The sequence below is a fragment of the Cicer arietinum genome, chromosome 8 (assembly GCF_000331145.2).
Source record: "Cicer arietinum cultivar CDC Frontier isolate Library 1 chromosome 8, Cicar.CDCFrontier_v2.0, whole genome shotgun sequence".
NCBI classification, from domain to species: domain Eukaryota; kingdom Viridiplantae; phylum Streptophyta; class Magnoliopsida; order Fabales; family Fabaceae; genus Cicer; species Cicer arietinum.
In genome coordinates, this window is record NC_021167.2 from 1339489 (window position 1) to 1358039 (window position 18551).

At 30.5% G+C, this 18551-nt stretch overlaps 3 protein-coding genes and 1 long non-coding RNA gene across 6 annotated transcripts in view; 1 reads left to right on the forward strand and 3 right to left on the reverse strand.

Annotated features, from left to right (window-relative positions):
- Positions 1-385, reverse strand: part of LOC140918971 (uncharacterized) — a 4533-nt gene extending 4148 nt beyond the window's left edge. The window contains exon 1 of the long non-coding RNA XR_012161467.1: positions 144-385. This is a non-coding gene — a long non-coding RNA (uncharacterized lncRNA). The remainder of the gene's footprint in view (positions 1-143) is intronic.
- Positions 386-1239: 854 nt separating this feature from the next.
- Positions 1240-2166, forward strand: LOC101503027 (uncharacterized). The gene has a single exon (XM_004511452.4). It carries the CDS (start codon positions 1419-1421, stop codon positions 1989-1991), a length of 573 nt encoding a protein of 190 aa, XP_004511509.1. The 5' UTR covers positions 1240-1418; the 3' UTR covers positions 1992-2166.
- A 124-nt stretch (positions 2167-2290) lies between these two features.
- LOC101503351 (GDSL esterase/lipase At4g10955-like) lies at positions 2291-4833 on the reverse strand. Its single transcript, XM_004511453.4, has 3 exons — positions 4760-4833; positions 4064-4164; positions 2291-3483 (listed from the first exon to the last, which is right to left on the reverse strand). The coding sequence occupies exons 2-3, from the start codon at positions 4123-4125 to the stop codon at positions 2517-2519; spliced, it is 1029 nt and encodes a 342-aa protein (XP_004511510.1). The 5' UTR covers positions 4126-4164; positions 4760-4833; the 3' UTR covers positions 2291-2516.
- Positions 4834-15754: 10921 nt separating this feature from the next.
- Positions 15755-18477, reverse strand: LOC101503686 (GDSL esterase/lipase At4g10955-like). 3 transcript variants are annotated; one of them, XM_004511455.4, is made up of 3 exons: positions 18219-18477; positions 17379-17477; positions 15755-16857 (listed from the first exon to the last, which is right to left on the reverse strand). In XM_004511455.4, exons 2-3 carry the CDS (start codon positions 17438-17440, stop codon positions 15906-15908), a joined length of 1014 nt encoding a protein of 337 aa, XP_004511512.1. In that variant the 5' UTR covers positions 17441-17477; positions 18219-18477; the 3' UTR covers positions 15755-15905. The 3 variants fall into 3 exon arrangements, with proteins under 3 accessions (XP_004511512.1, XP_004511513.1, XP_073220370.1); XM_004511456.4 differs by having other exon boundaries at positions 18214-18477; XM_073364269.1 differs by lacking the exon at positions 18219-18477 and having other exon boundaries at positions 17379-18207.
- Between the last annotated feature and the right edge of the window lie 74 nt (positions 18478-18551).

The following is an 18551-nucleotide window of genomic DNA, read 5'->3' on the forward strand; positions in this document are numbered from 1 at the left end:
CTTTAGAGAAATTTATTCTAAAGTTTAACTACCTCTAGGAAACCATCAACATCATTTAAATATACTCTAAGCACAAAATAAGATTTTTACTCAAAACTACATTTTTCTATGAATTCATACTAGGATTAGAGTTGTGGATTTACCTCAATGAGTCTCAATCAACAAATCTCAAGAGATGGGTACCTTTTTACTTCCTTAGAACACAAACCCTAACCCAAAAATCTCAACCAAAAGAATTTGTAGGAGTTTGAGAAATTAAGCTTGTGGGGATGTTAAATCGCTTTTAAGGATTGATGGTTTGAGTAATAAAATGAGAAGAAGCAATGAGAAGGGAAGGAAAAGAAAGAAAGAAAAAGAAATGGAGGAGGGGGAGGGAGATTGCTTTCTGCCGAGAGGAAGAGAGAGAGAAAATGGGAAAAATAAATTTGAAAAAGAATGAGATGAGGTGGCAAGGGTTTTGTTTTATTTAATTATTATTAATATTATTATTATAATATATATAATAACTATCCCATAATTTTGGGGTATAACAAAATTTTGGATCAATTATCCAAAACCCAAACACCTTTTTTAGCCATTATAGTTTTAAAAAAATACTACTTTTGAAATTATAAGAAATTTCCAAGAATAGAAGAACCAAAAAAGAAAATCCAAGAATAGGAGAAGTCTTAAAGTTTTATTGAAAAAGAAACGCTCAAAACAATTGGAAAATTGGAACCTTATTTTGGAAAGTCTTAAAACATAGTAGATCATCACTCTAATATGTATTCTGTCAAAACTTGAAGGCATAAGGGGGATGGATACCTACAATTGCTGGATCCAATTGACTAACACATATCAATCAAAAATACGTAAAATGAATCTAGTTGAGAAGTTTGCAAGTAAGAAATTACAATTTATTCTTTTCCATTTGTGAAATAGCAATATAATTTTTTAAATTAAAAAAACTTCAATCAGTTAATTTTTTTTTCCTTCAAATTTTGTACCATAATTTTAAAGGTTACTTGAGTCAATATGTATTTTATGAATTTTAATTGATGTTTAATATTCGTAAAAAAAAGATGTTAATTAAAGAAATATTCAAAGAAAATACTAAATTAATATATATTTATTTTAATTTAAGAGACTAAAATGTCAATTTACAAAATTTGAGAGATTTGAAAAGGAAAACCTACAGTGCAAGACAAAAAATGACATAGAAAGCAACAGAACAAACAAGTTAAGGTCCCACAGACCACAGTCCTTATCACATCCTTTGAATTGAATCATCAAACACTTGAAAATCTAATTTCTTTCATTTCAACACACAATCCCATCACATGTGTTCATGCTGATTAAAACACATGTTGTTATATAGATTCATAGATAGATATACTATTAGTTAGTTAAAGTTATATTCTCCGATCAAAACCGCCACCATGAGCCAGCCGGAGAGGCCACCGTCAAGCCGTACCAACAACCTAGCCTCATGTTTCGTCGCCACCTTTTTCTTAATCTTCTTCATCCTCATCATCTTCATTCTCTACTTCACCCTTTTCAAACCAATGCATCCCAAAATCTCCGTCACCGCCGTCCAATTCCCCTCCTTTTCCGTCACCAACAACGGCACCACCGTCAATTTCACTTTCTCACAGTACGCTTCAGTTAAAAACCCTAACAAAGGCACTTTCTCACACTACGATAGCTCATTTCAGCTTCTCTACAATGGAAAACCAATCGGATTCATGTTCGTCCCCGCCGGCAAGATTAATGCCCATAGAACGGAGTACATAGCGGCCACATTTACCGTTCAGTCTCTTCCATTGGGCCTTGGGCCCAATAATCGGGATGGGCTTGATAAAATGAGGCCCACTATGGAAATTGAATTCAGAATAGAGATGAGTGGGAGAGTGAGGGTGTTGCATCTGTTCACTCATCATGTTGAAGCCATAGCTGATTGCAGGGTCGCCATCACTATCTCCGATGGATCCGTTTTAGGTTTTCACTGCTAATTTTTTTTTTTTTTTTTGTTCTTTCATTATTATCTAATCTTTTATTTTTGTAGAGAGTTAACTCATCTAGCTCAATCATTCATTTCAATATTAGGGTTACTAAATTAGTTCTTAATTGATAATCTGAATATTTTGACTTTTGAAAGGAATGGATATAGTATCAATGTTTACTCCAGCAGTTAATTAATTTCGATATAGAAATGAAAGAATGAATAATTAATTTTGATAAAGATTAGATATTGGAATAAATATATAAATTGGATAAGACACTTTTACTAATAGTATATGCTAGTAAAAAAGTAGGCAAAGCAATCCAACTGATTCTGATTCTGATTCTTTTGGAAACTAAAAACATGTACATTCAATCCAGCACTAATAACTATCATCCTTAGTTCATCAATTATAAAATGGCCATTAATATTACCTTATTAATAATAATTTTTTTAAAAAAATTCAAATGGAAAACCACAAACAAAATAGATTAAAATACATAAATGCAGCAATTGAGTAGAATAACTAGAAAAACTACTGGTATTTGTAGAGCTTGGATTCCAAGTGTAAGTCTGGTTTCCACCACTGGTTAAGTCTATGAGCTTCTATGAAGTTCTGTTGTGGAGTTAAGTTCTCAGTCACATTAGCTGAAGGAATGACATGCATAGGTTCAGAATCCTTATCAAACAATGCACTCATCATAAGAGAAACAACTGAGTTTTGTGTTGCTATCTTCTCAATGCTTCCAGCACCAATCTCCTCCATTTTTCTTCTCTGTTCAAAGTATTCGACATACCCTGAACATATATAGTCATGTGGATTCACAAATAAGCATGGAATCCAGTTAGGCAGAGCAACAAATGAATCAAAGGTAGAATTTTTCTTATCCTTCATGGCAATTGCGAATCCGGCCGTTAGCATACTGCCAGCGAATTTAATCCGACGTTTCCATTTCCTGTTTCTGATTCTCGCGACTGGAGCATATGCATATGGAGGGTTGAAAAGAAAAGTCTCAATGAATACACCATTTTTAGCCATTGTTTTTCCAGCAAGCAATGCCATGCCTGATCCTAGAGAGTGCCCGGCCAACCATAAATTGGAACTGCCAACACTAACCACTGTGTTTTTGACGGCTTCGATAGCAATTTTTGAACGTGAAGTTCGATGAAGTCCATTTTTGAGAAGTTTGAGATCCAATCTAATATCACGCATAAATGAGCTTACTTTGATCATAGTCCCTCGAAACGCGATTACATAACGAGGACCTCTATGTAAGGTGTTGTTGTACATTGATGATGGAGGCTTGAACTCATAAATTGCACCAAATATGGAGTTACCAACATCATCAACTAGTGTATGAAGGAGTTGAAAGTGGAAGAATGTCCACCAACGAGGTGCTAGAGCATTAGAACCTTCCCTTTGTTTTTGTCGATCCTCTTCTAGAATGTAAGCACCTTGGACCAAACTAGCAGCTACTGACTTTCGATTATATGGGTTATCCCTATAAGATGGAATCTTAGTTTGTATGCAGAAATCATAATACCAATAAAGAATAATTCTTTTGCAACTTTTAGGATTCATACTATTCCTAGTAAAGTCAACTACTATAGCAATATTCAAGCTTAATGTTCAAGAAGAATGACATAATTATAATAGGATTTTGACAAATGGAGTAGGCTTTAAAATTTCCTAAGAAGATTTGTAGTTTAGTAATGATATAATCTTTTTGAATAAATCATCAATTGTCTTTAAACTTACACCATTTTTTTTTAACTTCGTTTCTCAAGTAAATGTGAATGATAAGTAGTCTAAAACATGTTACAATTTATCCTCATATTATTATATTATTACAAAAATGTTTCAATTTTAAGGGATTTATTTGACAAAATGTCAAAATAGGAAGCAGAAGGTAAGTTCAAAGATGAAATTTTTAGATTTATTGATATAAACTTGTTTCGGATTATATAATACACTCATTGACACCAAGGTTTAAATAAAGACAAGTCATGCATGGTTTAGAATCATCATATACAAGAATAAAAGATAAGCTAAACGTGGAAGATTTGTTTGATAGTCCTTACCAATTGACATGAGTTAGATGTAAGGGTCCAGAGATGTCAAAATTGCTACTCTCAGAAGCCATTGCACCTAACTTCCCCACTTGCCTTAATGTCTTCAAATACTGTCATAGAAACAACAAAAGAAAAAATAAAAATGGATCAATTGTTAGTCAATAGTCTAGTAAAGTGAGGTAAATTGATTTTTATTGAAATCATTTTGTAAAATTGGTTTCAATTAAGGTAAAATGATTTATGTCTTTGAAATCAATTTTGGCTCTCATAAAATTGAATTCAAATATGCACTAAATGATAAACATTTTTTAATAAAAGAAAAACAAAACATAAATAATTGTGATGATTTTAATATATACTTTTCTATAATTATTCTTATCAATTTTTGGTATATTTACCATTATTATTAATACAAAGTGGAAGATGAGTGATACATATAATATTAATTATATGATATAATTAAAATAATAATAATTAATATTACATTAAAATTTGAAATTGTAAATGAGTTAGCTAGTTATTGTAAGAAGGAGAGAGTCTTAAGGATATTTTCAGTTTGTAGCAAGCATTAAACATTGGAGGTTCTACAATTCAATTAGCTGAAAAATTATATTTGCCAACATTTGATTGGCATTGCATTACAAAAATGAGCTAGCTGCAAAGAAATAAAAAATGAGAGAAATATAAAGGGAATCCTCATCTCACCTAGAAGAGAAATAAATTAAAAACGGAAGTGAGATCTTCAAACAAGAGAATAAGATGAGAAATGAAAATACAAAGAGAAAGTGAGAAATAATTGTCATTAGTACAAAGTATATATATATGCGCTCTATCTCCTATCCAACAACCACTGACTAGTCTTAATTAATTGAGTATATAATAAACTATAAACCACTAATAATGCACCCAAAAAAAATATATAGACCATTAGTATAGACTATATATAGAGAGAGAAAAGACTCTTCTCTTTTTTTTTATTTTTCAAATAAGTTTTTTTTTAATATATACATATATTTAAAAAAAGTTAACCAATATATCCTACATTAAAAAATGTATATCAAAATATTTTTTTATGCAATAATTGTGTATGTAATATAATACTATTTTGATTATTATTATTATTATTGATAGGAATTTTCTCGTTAAAATCCTATAGAATCAATTGAAAAACTTCAAATTCATATCAGAATCACGATGATTAAAAAAAAATCTTTAATCGAAGTCTAAAAATTATTTGAGTAAGAACTCTAGGATCATCACTTATTCAATGAATAGATATAATATAAAAAAAAGTAGAAGAAACATTTATCCTTCGATTAAAATAAAGATAAACGACGGCAATTTAAAAGAATAAAAATCATTTCATTTATTTTTGTACATTTATTCTTTTAATTCTTTAAATTTTTTTAGTCCGATTGCAAGGTCTAAATATAAATAGTAAGTATGAATCATAGTTCTAATACTTTAGAAATTTATTTATTTTCTATATTTTGTGCTTCAGATATTAAAATAAACATCTGATGGGGTAAAAATAAAGTTAATATAATTAAAAAAATCTGCAAACAAACTCATAAGACTTATATTAATAGTATAAACTTTTAAAATATTTATAAATATTATAAAATTAAAATGTATGGAATATCTGTGCATCATGAGCTGTAACATTTACGCACTAAAATTGTTGATTAAATCAATATTAAATAATTATATTGAATTTGATTGGTCAATCTGAACCAACGAATACTGCAACAAGACATGAGGCTAAAACAATTTCACATCAAGATGATAAATAAAATAATATAACATTAAAAAAAATATCACAAAAAAATCAAAGAAAAAAATAATTATAAATATATGTGAAAATATCTTATTTATATAAAAAAAATATACAGAGGTTAACTTCCAATCAAAAATGGGTCAAATAACATTCTTTTATTATGTTAAAGAGGTTGACTTGAAAAGGAAGACTTTATTATGTTGACCGCTCATAATTGAAATGTTTGACGCCGTCGTTGGTATGTATGACAGTGGTTATTTTTTATTTTTGTGTTTTGTTGGGTTTATTAATTTTTTTATTTTTTTTTTTATTAAGTTTGAATTGTGTATCAAACTTTATCTTGAAATTTTTTAGTTAAAAAGGTGAAATATTGCAAATAACGATCGTTATCTCGGATACAAATAGCAATTATTCGTTGTCAGATCCGTTTAAAAAAAATATATTCGTATTCGATTTATATTTGTATTAGTAGCTGTTAAACAAATATTTTAATATATTTTTTAAATATCCTAGATATTAATGACTAGTCACATATATCATACTATATATATTACAAAAGATTATTTATGTGCAATTTTTTTGCCATTATTTAGGATCCTCCACTATTCTGTATCACACCATAGTATTTTTTATTGATTTTAAAAATGGATATATATATATATATATATATAGATATCAATATACTTGCCTTTGTATTTAATTAATTAATATTTAAAATATTAGTTTATTTTATATGTAAATGTTTGTTAAATTGCATGTTTTATTTATAGACGTAAATTGTATCTTTTTGTTATTCTTAAGTAAAAATATCAGTTTCTTCAAGATCTTTTTAATAAAAAAATTGATTAAAAATATTATTTTTACTAAAAAAACTATTTAAATTTGTCACATCATTGTCTAATATTATGTCACTTGATGTATTTTATCTTGTGACTTATAAAACCTAAAGGACTTCAATGCTATAAATAAAATAAAAAACTTAAAATAATAGTATAATATTTTGATGAAATGTAAAAGATTACAACATATATTTTGCTTTAATTCTTTTAGATTTAAATATTAACAAAACAAAGTAGTAACAATTAATTGACCAAATACAATCAAAATTAATTTCACTCTATTTAATCTTATCAAAATATCCTTGAACATAACATATTTTTGTACAAATTAATTGAAAAGTAAAGATATTTTAAGAAATAGTATACTTATTTTCATTGCATTAAGAAAATTAATGTATGTGTAATAATTGAGTCAGCCGGTGAGAAAGTATATGTGAATTTGCTTCTATTTTTTTATTATTTCTTCATTACTTGACATGCATGATGTGCCATGATGACATATTGTTGAGAAAAAATTAGAGATAATTAGCGATAACTATTTTAATAATGCGGAATATTTTTCCCCCACCTGTGCAAATAAATGATCAAACATAAAATACAATTCCAGAGCAAAAATAATTGGCAGAAAATTAAATATGAGACATACGCAAATTTTAACGTGGAAAACTTCCTTAAAATTGAGAAAATAAAAACCACGGGACCTAGTCCAGTAAAACTTCCACTATAATAATTAATGGGTACACCATAGTTTTCCTAATAACAATAGGGAACATCAATCAACAATAACAACCTCCCACTAAAGTGGGTATGCCAAAGTTACTTTGAGAGAAGACAAAACTACTCAAACTATATATTAAAACAACAAACTTAGTGGTAGAAATAACATACTAAATTTGTAGATCAAATGGAGCAAGTTTGCTACACATCTGTTACCACCACCAGAACCAAACCCTTATTTTTCTTCTCTAGCAGTTCTCTTTTCGTTCTACTAATTCTTATGATTTCTAAATCCATTTTATTTCATTCACGTGGGCCTAGCCCCATAATACTTTTTTTTTTCTTTTTTTTTATAATAATAATAATAATAATAATAATAATAATAATAATAATAATAATAATAATAATAATAATAATAAAAATAATAATAATAATAATAATAATAAAACTAGTGGGTTCCACTTGGGGAGTGAACCCACCCAACACATATTTTACCCACAAATGCAATTTTAAAAATATGAGAGATAACAACTTGTGTGTGAGAAAAAGAGCTATAATTTATACCCATAGTTGTATGGAAATTAGATGTGACATAATATCTATAAAAATGCCACTAGTATTTATTTTTATGTCAAAATGGAATTTGCAATTTGCATTATATTTCTTCCAAGGGAAAAATATGTACTTCACTAGTTAGACATCATCTAGGAAAGATGACAAATACACATTTTGCATATTGACGACAATGCAAAATCCAAAATAAAAAAGGATAAAATAGACAACATGTCATGTCATAGATTATGCAAGCGGCCAACATGCTCCAAACTCAGTATTATGTTTTCTTCTTTTCTTCTAGAGAATAGTAAGTTAAGATTATTTTTAGGATAAATCAAGGTCTTTGTCATCATATTTGAACCATTCTCATCAATTAAAAATGACTTCATTTCCAGTGCATCTCATATCCAATGATACCGCACTTCAATATGCTTCGACTTTGCATGAAAAGTCGAATTTTTGCTAAGATGGATCGCACTCTGAGTGTCACATAATAACACAAACTTGTCTTGCTTGAGGCCTAACTCATGTAGGAATTTCTTCATCCACAAGAGTTCTTTGGAAGCTTCAGTTGTTGCAATGTACTCAGCTTCAGTAGTGGACAAAGCAGCACACTTTTGTAGTCTTGATTGCCAAGATACAGCTCCCCTTGCAAAAGTCATCATATAACCAAAAGTAGATTTTCTAGAATCAAGATCACTTGCCATGTCTGCATCTGTGTAGCCATCCAACACAGGTTCATCACCTCTATAGCATCGCACTCTGACTGTCACAGAATAACACAAACTTGTCTTGCTTGAGGCCTAACTCATGTAGGAATTTCTTCATCCACAAGAGTTCTTTGGAAGCTTCAGTTGTTGCAATGTACTCAGCTTCAGTAGTGGACAAAGCAACACACTTTTGTAGTCTTGATTGCCAAGACACAACTCCCCTTGCAAAAGTCATCATATAACCAGAAGTAGATTTTCTAGAATTAAGATCACTTGCCATATCTGCATCTGTGTAGTCATCCAACACAGGTTCATCACCTTCATAGCATAAACATACTTTGGAAATGCCTCTAAGGTATTTGAGAATTCACTTCACTGCTTTCCAATGATCTTTACCAGGATTAGAGAGAAATCGACTAACAACTCCAACTGCATGAGCAATATCTGGCCTTGTGCATACCATAGCATACATCAAACTACCAACTGCGGATGCATAAGGAACCTTTTTCATCTCTTCTTTGTCTTTCTCACTTGTAGGACATTTATCAGAATTCAATTTAAAATGAGTAGCAAATGGAGTACTAACAGGTTTGCAATTGCTCATGTTAAACCCCTCTAACACCTTCTCAATATAATTGTGTTGAGACAACCACAATTTATTATTCTTCATGTCACGAGTAATTCTCATACCCATAATTTTCTTTGCAAGACCCAAGTCTTTCATTGCAAAAGACTTGTTCAAATCTTTCTTTAAAGATTGAATCTTCTTAGTGTCATGACCAACAATCAACATGTCATCCACATATAATAAGAGAATAATATAATCACCATCAGAGAATTTTTTGATAAACACAGAATGGTCAGAAGTAGTTTTACCATACTCATGTTTCTCCATGAAAGAATCAAATGTCTTGTACCATTGTCGAGGTGCTTGTTTGAGCCCATACAAATTTTTCTTCAATTTACACACAAGTTGCTCTTTACCTTTGACTTCGAAACCCTCTGGTTGTTCCATACAGATCTCTTCCTCCAAATCACCATGAAATACAGTTTTCACATCAAGTTGTTCAACTTCTAGGCTCAAACTAGCTGCTAACCCAAGCACAAATCGGATATAGGACATATTTCCCTGTCCACACTCTATTTGGAACATCACCATCAAGTGGAATAGAGGGAGAAAGATTGATCAAATCTACTGCAGTTTTCATTGCTTCACCCCAAAAGGATTTCGATAATTTTGCATGAGAGAGCATACATCTGATTCTGTCATTAATCGTACGATTCATTCTCTCTGCAGCACCATTATGCTGAGGTGTCTTTGAAACTGTTTTCTCAAACTGATTTCATGTTCTCTACAATACTCTTCAAATGGACCTCTGTATTTGCCACCGTTATCTGATCGAACACATTTCAATTTCTTTCTCTTTTCTCTTTCAACACTTGCATGAAAAGGCTTGAAGACTCCAAATACCTGATCTTTAGATTTCAAAGGAAATGCCCACACTTTTCTAGAGTGGTCGTCAATAAAAGTAACAAAATATGATGCACCACCAATAGATTTACTATCCATCATACAAGCATCAATATGAACTAAATCAATAATATTTTGCCTCATATGAGGACCAGTATTATGAAAAGAAACTCTATGTTGTTTTCCAGCAAAACAATGAGTGCAAGTTTTTAGAGACGTACCTTTCACAGAAAGAAAGTTTTTCTTCGCAAGTATGTTGAGTCTTTTCTCACTCAAGTGATCGAGGCGCATATTGCATTCACTTCTTTCTTGCATAACTTCGTAGGCATCCTATAGAGTTAAGTGAAACTTTGCTCATTTGCAACCACTAGGGACCCTTTGGTGATTTTACATATACCACCACCACTAAAGTAAGTGTGATAACCCTCAATATCCAATGTTTTCACCGAAATCAAATTGAGACGAATATTAGGTACATGTCTAACATTCTTCAATTGAAGCTTGCAACCAATCCCAATTTCAACCCAAACATCTCTCATACCGATAATTTTACATACTCCTTCATCTCCCATTTTTACCATGCCAAAATTACCAGCACTATAAGATGAGAAGAAATCACGCCTATGAGTAACATGATATGAGGCACCCGAATCAATAATCCAAGTTGAACCCTGACATGCAAGGTTTATGGAATTATCATCACAAATAATGTAGACATTATTAACAGATGCAACTGTTGTTGTATCTTTATCATTTTTCTTCTCTTTGTCTTCATCTATTTCCCTTGATTGATCTCTCTTAAGGAATCTGCAATTTCTTTTTATGTGACCCGCTTTGCCACAATGATAGCATATCACTTCCTTTCTAGTCCTCGACTTTCTTCTTGACTTGCTACGACTTTCAGAGTTGTCGCGTCTATGGAAGTTTCTAGATTGACTTCTCCCCCATGACTCTGTAACTAGTGCTTTTGACTTTGAGGAAGAACCAATCAAACCATGTTCCTTTCTTTGAGCTTCTTCATTCAACATACTCTCTTTAACTATTGACATTTTCAACTTTCCACTTGGAGCTGAATTGGTCAACGTCACAACAAGGACTTCCCAATTATCAGGCAATGAACTCAACAATAACAACGATTGCAACTTATCATCTAATTTAATTTCTGCAGTTGTCAACTGATTCACGGTATTCTGAAAAATACTCGTATGCTCTGCCATTGAATCCCCATCTTTGTATTTCATATTCACCAGCTTCCGAATCAAGAATGCTTTATTTTGCACATTCTTCCGTTCATACAACTCTTTTAATTTTTCTCACACCTTGTTAGCATCTATTTCAGTTTCAACATGTGGATACACACTAAGATCCAACCACTGCCTGATCAACGTCACTGCCTTTCTATTCATCTTCTTCCAGTCAGCGTCAGATTTATCTACGGGTTTAGCAGTGTCACCCTCAATAGGATCATACAAATCTTTATTGTATAACATGTCTTCCATGAGAGTCTTCCAAAGTGTATACTTATAAGAGTTGAGTTTAATCATATTGGGATCTTTATTTCCCTCCTCCATTTAAATGCTCAAATCAAATAATTGAGCTTTAGATACCACTCTGTTAGGAAAAAACAAGAGATAATTAGCGATAACTATCTCAATAATGCAGAATATTTTTCCCCACCTGTGCAGATAAATGGTCAATCAGAAAATACAATTCCAGAGCAAAAATAATTGGCAGAAAATTAAATATGAGACAAATGCAATTTTTAACGTGGAAAACTTCATTCAAATTGAGAGAATAAAAACCACGGGACATAGTCTAGTAAAACTTCCACTATAATAATTAATGGGTACACCATAGTCTTCCTAATAACAATAGGGAATATCAATCAACAATAACAACCTTATAACAACTTCCCACTAAAGTGGGTATGCCAAAGTTACTCTCAGAGAAGATAAAATTACTCAAACTGTATATTAAAATAACAAACTCAGTGGTAGAAATAACATACTAAATTTGTAGATCAAACGGAGCAAGTTTGCTACACATCTGTTACCACCACCGGAACCAAACCTTTATTTTTCTTATCTGGCAGTCGTTCTCTTTTCGTTCTATTAATTCTTAGGATTTCTAAATCCCTTTTATTTCCTTCACGTGGGCCTAGCCCAATAATACCTTTTTTTTTACTTTTTTTTTCAATAATAATAATACTAATACTAATAAAACTAGTGGGTTCCACTTGGGGAGTGAACCCACCCAACACATATTTTACCCACAAATGCAATTTTAAAAATCAGAGAGATAACAACTTGTGTGTGAGAAAAAGAGCTATAATTTATACCCATAGTTGTATGGAAATTAGACGTGACATAATATCTATAAAAATGCCACTAGTATTTATTTTTATGTCAAAATGGAATTTTCAATTTGCATTATATTCCTTCCAAGGGAAAAATATGTATTTCACTAGTTAGACATCATCTAGAAAAGATGACAAATACACATTTTGCATATTGACGACAATGCAAAACTCAAAATAAAAAAGGATAAAATAGAGACAACATGTCATGTCATAGATTATGCAAGTAGCCGGCATGCCCCAAACTCAGTATTGTGTTTTCTTCTTTTTTTCTAGAGAATAGTAAGTTAAGATTATTTTTAGTCTAAAATTATTTTTTTAAATAGTTTTTTATTTATTTAAATAAATAGCTTTTATATAAATTTAATTTTTTATTTTTGTTTTTATTTTATTAGTTGAGTGTGACTTTTTTTATTTTTCGGTTTTAGTGTAACGTTTTTTATTTTGATGCAATGTTCGTTTTGATTTAGATTGACAAAGTAATTTTGATCGATTATAAATTTCAATAATGACTTCTGCATCGTCAATGTTTTAGATTCAGAGATATGAATATTCTAAACACTTGAATTTTTTCATATTTGTAGATATATTATCGTTTTATACCATGTTGTCATTGTTACACTATTAATTTGAGTACAGTAAATTTGTTCGCAATTTATATTCTATGTTTTTAACAAATTTGAATTTGTATTGTCTCGATATATTTTACGTTAAACACAACAAAACATGAAATAGAAACATCTCTCTTTACGAATATATACTTGATTGTACACATCGAAGAACCCGGTTAGAATTTTCAAAATTATTAACATACGACAATTTTATATTTATTTTATTTTTTTTTAAATTGTATTTCAAAGCTGTGTTGATCTAAATTTTTTAATATTTCAAAAAATTTGGAAAATTTTATTTTATAATTTTTACATTTATCTAAACATTTGATTTTTTTAAAAATCTAAAAATATTGCATTTCGTAAATTTTATATTAACTAAAGTTTCTAATATTTTTAAAACTTAAAAAAAAAATTATTTAAGAAGTTTTACATTTATTCATATTTTTTATTTTTTTTTAAATTTATAAAAAAATTACATTTAGTAAGTTTAATATTATCTAAAGTTTTAAAATTCTTTTAAATTTTTACAAAAATTATATTTTAGAAGTTTTATATTCAACTAAATTGTCAATTTTTATTTAAAATAATTAAAAATATATTTTTATATATTTTGGTGGAATTTGGGCATGGTTGACACCGAAGGTTCAGCATGCAATGAAAAGAAAAAGAAAAAATACGTGTTACACGCTGTGGCCATGGGCATGGCCCTTCAAACATTGTGTTAAATTTTGTAATAATATAAAAACTGTGTAAAGTGTATACTAAAAAAAACTCAAAGACCAAGACCAAGACCAATGAAAATCGGTATGCACCAAAAGAATTCCCACGAAGTGCAACTTGTTGAAATATGTACTAAATAAATGCAAGTTTGTTGTTGAAACTTTCAAATATTTGAGTGATATTACACAGAAGGAACCTTGGTCTCTAAATCCGCACTGCTTAGAAATTATACCCGCAGCCCGCAAACATTAATATTTAAAAAAACTTATCTTATATTCTCATATACGTTTGAAAACTGTGTAAAGTGTATACTAAAAAAAACTCAAAGACCAAGACCAAGACCAATGAAAATCGGTATGCACCAAAAGAATTCCCACGAAGTGCAACTTGTTGAAATATGTACTAAATAAATGCAAGTTTGTTGTTGAAACTTTCAAATATTTGAGTGATATTACACAGAAGGAACCTTGGTCTCTAAATCCGCACTGCTTAGAAATTATACCCGCAGCCCGCAAACATTAATATTTAAAAAAACTTATCTTATATTCTCATATACGTTTGAAAACTGTGTAAAGTGTATACTAAAAAAAACTCAAAGACCAAGACCAAGACCAATGAAAATCGGTATGCACCAAAAGAATTCCCACGAAGTGCAACTTGTTGAAATATGTACTAAATAAATGCAAGTTTGTTGTTGAAACTTTCAAATATTTGAGTGATATTACACAGAAGGAACCTTGGTCTCTAAATCCGCACTGCTTAGAAATTATACCCGCAGCCCGCAAACATTAATATTTAAAAAAACTTATCTTATATTCTCATATACGTTTGAAAACTGTGTAAAGTGTATACTAAAAAAAACTCAAAGACCAAGACCAAGACCAATGAAAATCGGTATGCACCAAAAGAATTCCCACGAAGTGCAACTTGTTGAAATATGTACTAAATAAATGCAAGTTTGTTGTTGAAACTTTCAAATATTTGAGTGATATTACACAGAAGGAACCTTGGTCTCTAAATCCGCACTGCTTAGAAATTATACCCGCAGCCCGCAAACATTAATATTTAAAAAAACTTATCTTATATTCTCATATACGTTTGAAAATGTCAAATATACTGTTGATTTTATTTTTTTTTAATTATTTTACCATTTTAACTTTCTTTTATCATTCAAAGATTTCTAAACCAAATAAAAAATGTTCTTCGGAAGTTATTGAAAAATAATTTAAAAGATTTTTGGTACAGAAAGGTTTATCGAAAAATCGAAATTTTTTTTTGGTACACTAGGGGTTTATCGAAAAACTCTTTTCAAGTTTTTTGATACACACCAAATGACTTTAATTGCAAAATAGATTGAATATATTATTTATTAAAAATGTTTGAATCAAGTTTTTCGATAGTTTCGAAAATTTGAAAAAGTTTTTCGGAAACGACATATGAACTAAAAATCTTTTTTGAAGCTTTCTAAAATACGTGTTGTGTATCGGAAAATTTAAAAAAAAAATTAAAAAATATTCACTCACTTTTTATCAGAAATGTCAAATGATGGAATAGTAAAAAATTACAAATTTTAAGATTTATACGAGGGAAAAAAGATAATTTTCTTACATTTGTGGAGGTAAAAATTAAAATAGGGAAGGTATAGGATAAAACCATCCAATATTTAAGTCCTTTTTCTCTCTCAAGTTTTGTTGGTCCAACCCGAAAAGGCCCATACTCTAATGCAGGTCAAGTAACCTGCTTTGATAACTCTTTATTATCCGAAGAAAATTTATCTAAAACTCAACTAAGGAGAAAGAAAAAACAAGTACTACTATATGCTAAATGGAGGTAAGCAAAGTACCTAACTGAATCTGATTCTTTTGGAAAGGAAACTACCAAACCGTAAGTTCAATCCAGCATTAATGCCTATAATCTCAATTTCAGCATCACTCTTTAAAGTTACTTTTTCTGTCAAAAAAAATTAATTCTTAATAGTTACAAGTTTACAACAACTTTAACAGCATTTGCTACCCATTTTAAAATTAATCTCAAATGAAAAAACAACAAACAACATTCACACAGCAATCAAGTACAATAATCAGAAGAACAATTAGTATTTGTAGAGCTTGGATTGCAAGCATAAATCTGGTTTCCACCACTGGTGAATCCCATGAGCTTCTTTAAAATTCCGTGAAGGAGTAAAGTTCACTGCCAAAGTAGCTGAAGGAATCAGATGCAGAGGTTCAGATTCCTTCCCAAAAGCACTCATCATTAGAGAAATAACTGAGTTTTGTGTTGCTACTTTCTCAATGCTTCCAGCACCAATCTCCTCCATTTTTCTTCTATGTTCGAAGTATCCAACATACTCCGAACATATATAGTCACTTGGATTCACAAACAAACATGGAATCCAAGCAGACAATGAATCAAACGATGAACTTTTTTTATCCTTCATAGCGATAGCGAGTCCGGCCTTTACCACGCTGCTAGCAATTCGAAGCCTATGTTTTAGTTTCTTACTTCTAATTCTCTCAATTGGAGCAGATGCATATGGAGGATTGAAAAGAAAAGATTCAATGAGTATACCATTTTTAGCCATGTCTTTTCCCGCAAGCAATGTCATGCATGATCCTAAAGAGTGGCCAGCCAACCATAAATTTGAACCACCAACACTAGCCACCATGTTTCTTACCGCTTCGATAGCTATGTTTGAGCGCGAAGTTTGATGAAGTCCATTTCTGATAAATTGGAGATCCAACTCAATATCGCGTGAAATTGAGTCTGGTTTCTTTATTGTTCCTCGAAACGCGATTACATATCGTGGAGTTTTATGTAAGGTGTCATTGCACTTTGATGGTGGAGGCTTGAACTCATAAATCGCACCAAATATGGAGTTATCAACATCATCAACTAGTGTATGAAGGAGTTGAAAGTGGAAGAATGCCCACCAAGGAAATGCTAGAGCATTGGGACCTTTTCGTTGTTCTTGCCGGTCCTTTTCTTGAACATAAACACCTTGGACCAAACTAGCAGCAACTGATTTTCGATGGTATAGATTATCCCTGAATAAGATGAAATCTTAATTTGTATTATAGAAATCCTAATAATCAATAAGCCCAACTCATATGCAACTTTTAGGATTCAAACTATTCATAGTCAAGTTAACTAGTATAGCAATGTTGAAGCATTATAGGAAAGAGAATGACATAAATAATATATCATGGTTTTCACAAATGGAGTATGCTTTAAAATTTACAAAGATATAAGTAGTTCAATACATTTATGAGAAAAAGGACTGCAGTTAACATGAGTCGTATGGTTATACCACATAATTGTAACTTCCATCAATTAATAATCAAATAATCAATAGTTCATGTTAATTGTTAATATCAAATTGTTTACGGTGACAATGCATAATCATTAAATCCTACATCTATTATTCAGTAAATCAGTTTCGATTATATACTACCTTCATTTACACTACACTAAGGTTTAAATCAAGACAAGTTAGACAAGGTTTAGAATTATTTATACAAAATTAAGAGAAAAGTTAAAAGTAGAAGATTTTTTTGATTGATCTTACCATTTGACATGAGTTAGATGTAAGGGTCCAGAGAGGTGAAAATAGTCCCTCTCAGAAGCCATTACACCTTTCTTCACCACTTGTCTTCCTTCTCAATGTCTTCACATATTGTCATGGTAGCCAGAAAGGGAAAAGGCAAAATGGATCAATTGTTAGGCAATAGTCTATTAAATGTCCCACTCTCACTAAGTTGATTTAAGTTAAAAGTGAGTTTGAGACAAAAGTTAAAAATCTTAGTTTCAAAATGGAATTAAACTCAATGACTAATTTGAGTTTTTGTCTAAGTCAGAGACTAAAGTGACAAATACACTTTCAAATACTCAAATGATGGTTTAGCCAAATTAATTCTAATCAAGAGTTCCCAAACAAACCAAAATAAATTTAAAGTCTCCAAAGTCACCTTTAGATTTCTTAAAGGTGAATCCAAACATATTCATATAGAAAAGGAAACAAAAAATAAGTGCTCGTGGTTTCAATATCATCAATTATCATATGTCAACAACTGAGAAACCATTGCTATGCCTCTGCATAATCCATAACCAATCCAAGGCATATAATATAGTAGTTGTAGTAGTTTTTTTTTTTTCTTTTCCAAAAGCAAAAAGATATAGTAGTAGTAGTAGTAGAACATGAGGTGGTGCATGAGAAATACTATTAAGGATCATGTTCAGTATCCAGTGTAAACAAAACAAATAGCAAGTAGCATAAATCTACAATTCAATTAGCTGAAAAGTTATATTTGCCAACTTGAGATTGGCATTGCACTACAAAAATGAGCTACAAAGAAATAAAATGCATGAATTATAAATGAGAGAAATATAAAGGGGATCCTCACCTCACCTATAAGAGAAGAGAATCTCCAAACAAGAGAATGAGATTGGAAATGGAAATACAAAGATGATCCTCAACTTCAAAGGAGAATGGATGAGTAATTAATTGGAGTACAATATTCTGGTATTTGGCAGCGGTTGAAATAACGTCACTATCTCCTATTCAACGGACCTACTCGGATTAATTTCCAATGCCAACCATAAACCAATCACTATCTAGTATTCAATGAGTATATAATATAGACCACTGATATTGAGAAGAGACTTTTCCTTTTTTCAGGAAAAAAAATGTAAAAAAAAAAATGGAGCGGTATATTATTATTATTCATTTGATACTAACAAA